The 8483-nt window shown below is 37.5% G+C and overlaps 1 protein-coding gene across 2 annotated transcripts in view; it reads right to left on the bottom strand.

The window, feature by feature from the left end:
• The window catches only part of LOC128250920 (uncharacterized), a 23019-nt gene extending 14542 nt beyond the window's left edge, over window positions 1-8477 (bottom strand). For both annotated transcript variants that reach the window (XR_008266857.1, XM_052977028.1), the window contains exon 1: window positions 7811-8477. Coding sequence is in view for 1 of the 2 variants with exons in the window: in XM_052977028.1 (XP_052832988.1) it covers window positions 7811-8004 (194 nt within the window). In the remaining variant the exon portion in view is untranslated. The remainder of the gene's footprint in view (window positions 1-7810) is intronic.
• Between the last annotated feature and the right edge of the window lie 6 nt (window positions 8478-8483).

Genomic DNA, 8483 nt, shown 5'->3' with positions numbered 1-8483 from the left:
CCCCCACGAGTATTCGACTGGTATTGTATATTCTTGATGTTGAACAGATGAACAGCAAAGTTGACCATGGCAAGATTTGAACTCAGAATGTAATAATAACAATAATAATCCTTTCTACTATAGGCACAAGGCCTTAAGTTTTGATGGGAGGGGTATAGACGATTACATCGACCCCAGAGCTTGACTGGTTCGCATTTCATTGACCCCAAAAGGATGAAGGCAAAGTCGACCTTGGGGGTATTCGAACTCAGAACATTAAGACTGGCAAAATGATGCTAAGCATCTAGTCTGGCATTGTAACAATTCTACTTAGCTCTCACACAGCCTGTAATAATATACACAAGGACAATATAGAATTTGTGTAAGGGGGGGGGGGTACTAAAAAAGATAAGGGAGACAAAGATGAGAAAAAGGTATTCATAATATGCAAAAAATGTGAGCATATCTATGATGCAATCCTCTTGCAACTAGGGCAAATCAAGATTCAGGACAACCCCCCACCCAGACCACAAGTGCACATGCCCTCACCTGTAGACAAGAGAACTGTTGTTCTCCAATCTACATTCTTAGAGTAGGTTCATTCGACCTAACCATAAATTCACTGGGAAAGAGAGCAACTCTTTCTTCACCCTAACTTTCCTTTCAAAGAGGAACTTAAAAGAAGGTGATAAGGGCTTCTCCCAACAAGTAGGAGGTGCCTATTGTTAATTCTTTCAATTTCATCCACTACACAATCTCTTCTGCCAAAGATATTAAGCAGAGAGGAACAACACCCTTTAAAGCCGGATGGACTCAGCTGCCAATACTGAGTGATAAGAAAGTAATAATAGTCATACACATGTGGTATGGTTTGTTAGCAATCTTGCATGAAAACATGTTCATATTTGACGGATTAGGGGAAATATTTACCTTAATTAGAAACAGGTGATAGTTGGCAACTGGAAGGGTATCAGGCCCCATAGAATATCTGCTTCAACAACTTTCATCTGACCCATGCAAGCAAAATGAGGAGGACATAGAAAGGATGATTATAATATGTGCACATAAACATATGTATTTACACTTATGGGCATACACACATATATATATACTTATGTGCATCCATACACACATATATATATATATATATATACACTTATGTGCATCCATACACATATATATATATACACTTATGTGCATCCATACTTATATTGTATGTTTTTACAGGTTAAATAAGTACATACATATACACATGTATCCATATACAAACACATACCTTTTACTTGATTCATTCGTTAGACAGTGGCCATACTGGAGCACCACCTTGAAGAATTTCTGATCGAATGAATCAACTCCAGGACTTTTTTTTTAAGCCTGGTACTTATTCTATTGGTCTCTTTAACTGAATTGCTAAGTTACATGGACATAAACACACCAACACCAGTTGAAATGCAGTGGTAGGAGACAAACCCAAACACACACACACGTGTGTATAGATAGATAGATAGATAGATAGATAGATAGATAGATAGATAGATAGATAGATAGAATGGGCTTTTTTCAGTTTCCATACACCAAATCTATTCACAAGGTTTCGGTCAGCCCTTGCCTAAGGTACTATGCAGTGAAACTGAACCCAGAAGCAAGGGGCTGAGAAGCAAGCTGTGCCTTATGCACATAGTTGATGGAGAAAGCTTTGTGAGTCCAGTTCCAGAAGAGCAAGTTTATAAGACATAAATGGAACCAAGAGGAATAACACAACACACACACACGTATATATAAATAGGAAGAGGTAAAGAAAGCTGTATCATGGAGAGATTCTGCTTCCATAAGCGACAGAGAGAGAGGAAAGAATCTAGGAGAAGGAAGAAAGTGGAGAGAGTTTCCTTTTCCATAAAAGAGACACACAGACACACATTAGCTTCAGTGATAAGAGGAACAGCTGCACTTTGACATTGAAAATAACAGACGGATTTCTGTCTGTTGTTACAGTTTGGCTTTTTTCAAGGTTACTACTACTACTACCACCACTACTGCAACTGTTGTAACTGCTGCTGGTACTACTAGCATTACTACTGCTTGTGCTGCTACTAGTATTAATATTACTACTACTATAGCTGCTGCTGCTGCTGCTGCTACTACTACTAGGCCACCCCTCTCCCCACTTATTAATTAAGTGTACAGTTTCATCAGCCTGCTAGAAAGAGCAGTTAAATCTCCCCTCGAGTCACATACTTTACTGTATTTGGAAAGAGAAGGACATTGATGACTAATAGTCCTGCACATATTCTTCAGACATGATGGGCTTGGCTGGAACACTTAAGATCATAAACCAGGAATGACCAACAGCATCAACAGTAATTGCATTGATGAACCAAGGAAGTAGCCCTTACATGGTCACTCGACTTTTCTGGAAAAAGCAGTCAAATTTCCTTGAAATTGCACCACAAGAAAAAAAAGACCAAGACAGTTTTAGGGACATAAGAGGACAAAACAGTCAGGGTTAGAATGCTTTTGATCCAAAGGTTGGCTGAAGCCTTTAAGGGCCATTTTGAACTTGAACAGATAAATTAGTAATTATAAAAATCAGATCATGTTTATTGTTTTTTTTTTTTGTTTTCGTTACTTAGTTAAAAAGTTTTATATTTAAAGAAAACAGTAAAAGAGATGTGAGGGCCTTCATCAAAGGAAGAAGGTGTGCTCTTTTAACCCCCTGGGATCTTATCCTAAGTTCTGACATGGAAATATATCTTGGGCAGGTAGGAACTAATGACTTTATCACCAATCCTTTCTAGTCTAGGCCTGACATTTTGTGGGGTTGGGGTTAAATCAACTGCATTGACCCCAGTACTTAACTGGTACTTATTTTATCAACCTAGAAAAGTCAGAAGAAGTTGAAAGAAATATTGTTAAGCATTTTGTCCCCACACAACAACAGTTCTACCTGTTTGCTACCTTCATAATATTAACCCTTTCTATTATAGGAACAAAGGCTGAAATTTTGAGGGATGGGCACTGTTGACTGCCCTGACCCTAGTACCCAGCTGAAAGGATGAAACACAAAGTCGACCTTGGCAGAATTTGAACTCAGAACCTAAAAATGGATCAAATACAATTCTGCCAGTTTTCCACCTCATATCAGATTGCATCATTTCATATCGAGACAGAGAAAATAGTTGATGAAATCAATTCTTGGAGAGTTTTGAAATCAAAATCAAATATCACAAATTTTGTCTGCCTTTCCAGCACATTTCTTGAGCCTAATATCTCTGTACACATGGACATAAACATACTTTATATATATATATATATAGTTGACAGTGACTTCGCAATATCATCAGTGGCCAGCTTCATGGCCAGTTAACTTTTAGTTTACTGAGATCTTACCTCCAATCTGTAAGGCCAGCAAACAACAAAATGTTAAAGTCACTGATAATTTTTCTTTGTTGAAACTAAATTTAATATTCCACTTATTGAGTGCACTTTCTCAGTATTTTGCTTAGAGAATACCAGACAAGATAAATGATTGATTTATTGAAATTATTTTCTCCAACAGAGAAGGTAAAGCAATCACCAGGTGACATCTGAGTGAAACATTCTCTGGAAATGAAATGCCATTCAGGAAAATAGTTTTACTGTTTGTTGACAGGACAGCTGTGCACCTGTGTTTCTGCTTCAGTAATCATCATCAGCACAGCTGTTGTGCTACCTTCACTCTAGTAAAGAACAAAAAGAGAGGAGAATGTTTGGCTTCATACCATTAGTGACTGAGTTAAGTCTAGGTTAATTTTTGTTTTAATTATGCAGCTAACCCCAGGTCAGTGAACAGAGTTATTAGATTTGCCACATTGAGAATTGAGGGAAAGATTATGGAGGCCTGTTTAATATCAACATCCAAACATATTTCTCTAATATTTACGTCACTGATACTTTAAAAAAATTAAAGATTTCAAGTTATTGATAGAAATTTGTAAGAACAAATGAATATTGGTTCTGTAAAATTCTGAATGTTTATAGAGGAATGTTTGCTCTTGTTCACTGTGAAGAAATATTTATTTAAAACAGTCTTACAAATTGGATAAATTGCAAGAGGCAAAGAAAAGAGGTAAGTTTTGATCAATAGTTTTCATTCAAAACAGATATTATCTTTGGGTAGAAATATCACTGGTGGCAAAATTCAGTGACTAAGAAAAGGGGAAGATAATTTGAGGTAACAACTAGAAATAGCACCAGTGGTAGAATTCAGCGAGCTACCAAACAAGAAGTAATGAAGCGTGATAATGCAGTTTTTCCAACAAAGTTACAAAACTTTTAGAATTCAATTCAATGTGCAAGGAAGTTTTTGATTCCAAATAAATGATATTCAGTTGCTGAAGAAAAATAAACATACTTTGGAAGGGAAATCATTGTTATACAAGCAAATGGTGAAGATATACATATTCATGTATGTTTGTGTGTATATATATATATACACATATACACACACACACACAAATATCAACACTTTATATGAATATATATATATGTTTAGATATATACGTTTATATTCATAAATATGTACTTATATACATATGTATGCATTTATATATATAAAATCTGTACACACTATATATAAAGGTGTGTATGTGTGTGTGTGTGTATGTATATATATATATATATATATATATATATATATATATATATATATATATATATATATACACACACACACACACATACTCAGAGACACACCTGCATAACTCCCATATGAAGTGCCTTGGACCCTGACGAACTATTCAATCAATATTGGTTGGCATGGAGATGGACTAATCTAGCTCATCACTGGGTCCACTTATTCAACCTACCCCCACCACAACCTTAGCAGTGTCTCCGTCACTTCCCCACCCCCTCTGATCCAATCATTCTTCCCTCAAACTCTCACCTCCATTACTGTCCTCTCACTATAACAAACCTGTTCCATTCATGATGGGGACTCGCTTTTGCTTCACGACTTACAAAGCAATCCCAACATCACTGGTCTCACACACAATTTAAGAGGTTAGTAATCGACTGAAGCAGGGGGGGGGGTAAAGCTACCACCACTAGAAGGCACTCTGTACACCGTGAAGTGATTGTTGTTAAGGAGAGCCACACTCAGTCCGTCAATCCATTAACCTATAATATGAAACCATGTCAGCACAGAAAAACTAATGCAATGTTAATAGATCCACAAGGCAATATAGAAGTGTACATATTGGAGACCTCACGGAGGCAATGACCAACACCTTTGACATTATGTCATGCTTGAGAAGAAGACCCGTCAAGCCGAGCAAAATCACAGTCGTGACAGATACCAGTGTCACGCAAATTGGCACCCATGCCAGTGGCACGTAAACGTAGCCCGGTCTCACGCAAATGGCACCTATGCCGGTGGCATGTAAAACAACCCATTACACTCTCGGAGTGGTTGGCATTAAGAAGGGCAACCAGCTGTAGAAAACCATGCCAAACCAGACTAGAGTCTGGTGCAGCCTTCCAGCATGCCAGCCCCAGACAAACCGTCCAACCCATGCCAGCATGAAGATGATTATATATATATATACATATACATACACAGTTGTCAACCAGGGTCCAAATAGATCTTGTTAAAATTGATGTGCAATAAATTGGTTATATTTTTACAATACACAAAATATTAAAACCATTTTTTTCTACAATTCCTAATGATATTTAATTTTAGAAATACAATCGGATTTGGTGGAGCAGCTGAGCAAAATGGGCATCAAAGAGGTCCACAGGTTTACAAAAATGGTTGAGAAACACTAATCTATATGTACATATATCTCTGAACCCGCTCGGAAACTGGGGGCTGAATCAAATTGTTTTAATTAAGATATGTAAGGTGAGCGCCTCTTCGTCTCGTCTGTCCACTCACTCGTGTACACACACACAAGTTATATATAAATACATATATATAAACAAGGAATAGTACACAAGCGGTGAATATTTTGACTGGCTTCAGATAGGGATACCAGCCTGAAAAGGGTCAGTCGATGATATTGATCCAAAATTACCCAATTTACTTCTATTTATTGAACACAGTGTGTAAATAAAAACAACATGGACACACAAACACGCTGTGTAAATAAACACATCATGGACAGATGAATACACAGGTTTTGTCGACAAAATTTCCTTCAACAAGCGAGCCTGTGTGGAGTCGCTCGATATACTAGAAACAGCAGCCAAATTTTCGGGGGAAATATGGACACATGCGATAATGCAGTCCTACACCAGATAAAAGAAAACAGAAGAGATGGTCACGGTCGGAATGCTTTTAATCATAGGGCTGTTGGACAGGGGCTATTCTTGGGCCGAATCACAACAAACGCAAGGACTTTACTAGTCAAGACAAAGTTTAAGGAAAGGAGAGGAGAGAGAGCGACCCTGGGTGGGACGGAAGAGAATTGATACATGAATATAGTCACACAGAAACACACGATCAAGGGGTACAATAGAGGTGTGTATGTATGTGTATATATATATATATATATATTTACCCCCACACACATATATATACGTATTTTATATATATGCTCACATATGCTGGCGCGCATGACCAGTGTATGTATGTATGTATATCATAATGTAACCTCGTGGGCATCGGTACCATTTTCCTCTTTCTCCGTCCTTCCATTCTCCGAACTTTCCATCTTTCCGACGAAGGGCTACGCCCGAAACGTCATACACTCTCTCTTTCCTTTCCTGAGCGTCCAATAATACTATCCATATCACGTCCTCACCTTGTTGTTTTTTTGTTATTGTTTTTTTTTAACTATATATATATATATATATATATATAGAGAGAGAGAGAGAGAGAGAGAGAGAATTTATACATATACACAATATAACGTCACATCAACCCTTCTGTCAATACACACACACACACACACACACACACATATATATTTATACACACACACGTTGAAATGAGTATATAATTTCCAAGACAAAATTTGAGCGCGCGTGTGGACGCACTGAACGTTCTATATACTTAAGTGTTGTGTGTATAAAGGTGACACACGTTTGTTGAGAGAACCAGCGTGAAATGTACAAAGGAACAAAGACATCTGTGTGTGTGTGTGTGTGTGTGTATATATATATATATATATATATATATATACATTATAAAGGTTAATGCAAGTAGAATGAGAGGGTGTGTGTGTGTATAACACATTGTTGTATAAACGATGTGCTTTGTGTGAGATAAAGAGGGTGTAGAGAATATTTTCGTGGCAGTATATGAGACAATGGCAGTGGAAGTTGAACGATAGATATATCCAGGAAGGGGCCCGAAAGCCTCGACTATTAAGGGTTTTAAAGGGGGTTTGATGAATACCAGTAATTACACTGGGGATTTATTTTCAATCTCGCCACGCGCCGAGAAGAAAGAAAGACTCAGCAGGATTTGAACTCGAAACGTAAAGGGACATAACTGAATAATAACGCAAAGCATTTTTGTCGACGACTCAACCGATTCTGCCAAATCCATTTCCTTTTTTTAAACTTCCATCAGAAGACTCTGTGTGTGTGTGTGTGTGTGTGTGTGTGAGTATGTGTACACATTATCAGACCAATGGCTAAATCTCGTAAAATATACACAAATTTGTTTATGTGTGTATAATCTACAGTGGCTAAATCTCGTGGAATATACACAAATTTATATTCTTTGATTATAGAAATAGACATAAACGGATAGAAAGATAATTTTAGATGTTACGAGGAAAAGATGGAGACAAAAATGTGGTTAATTAAGAGGAGATTTGTAGGTTTATAAATTGTTATTACTTACCAAACAACACCGAAAGCTCCATATCCAATTGGTCGGTCTGGTTGAACATCCTGGGGTGCTGGTACAACCTGGTAGTATGGGACGGCCACTGCGGCTAGTATGGCTTGTTGTGAGGGAGCCTGAGGTGTAGTGGTAGCTGCTGGCCCCTGGAAAGCCATCATATGCCGAGTGTGTCTGTGGCCAACCACCGCCATAACACCAAACACTAAACGATTTTGGTGTTGGTGTTGCGTGTGTGCGTAGTGTGTGTGTGGTGTGTGTATATATATATATATATATATATATATATATATATATATATATATATATATAGGGAGGGCGGGGGGACACGACAAGGCAACAGAACTAGGGTGGCAGCGGTGGTGGCAACAGGGTGATCGAGTATAAATGTGTGTGTATTTAAAGGGTGAGATTTCTAAGGATGTATGTTAGTTGTGTAGTGTTGGGTAGTGTATATAATATATACATATAGATACATGTGTGTGTGTGTGTGTAGCTGAGCTATTTGTGTTACCTGGGGTACGTATACATTTTTTTTACTTATAATCATACACTTAGGTATGTGTGGTGTGAATATTTCGTGTTAGCTGGTGGAAAAATGCATGTGGAGGTGCTATCTCATGTATATTATATATACATACATATTTATATATATATATATATATATATATAT

The sequence above is a fragment of the Octopus bimaculoides genome, chromosome 26 (genome assembly GCF_001194135.2).
Source record: "Octopus bimaculoides isolate UCB-OBI-ISO-001 chromosome 26, ASM119413v2, whole genome shotgun sequence".
Lineage (NCBI taxonomy): Eukaryota > Metazoa > Mollusca > Cephalopoda > Octopoda > Octopodidae > Octopus > Octopus bimaculoides.
This window is presented reverse-complemented; position numbering and strand designations above follow the sequence as displayed.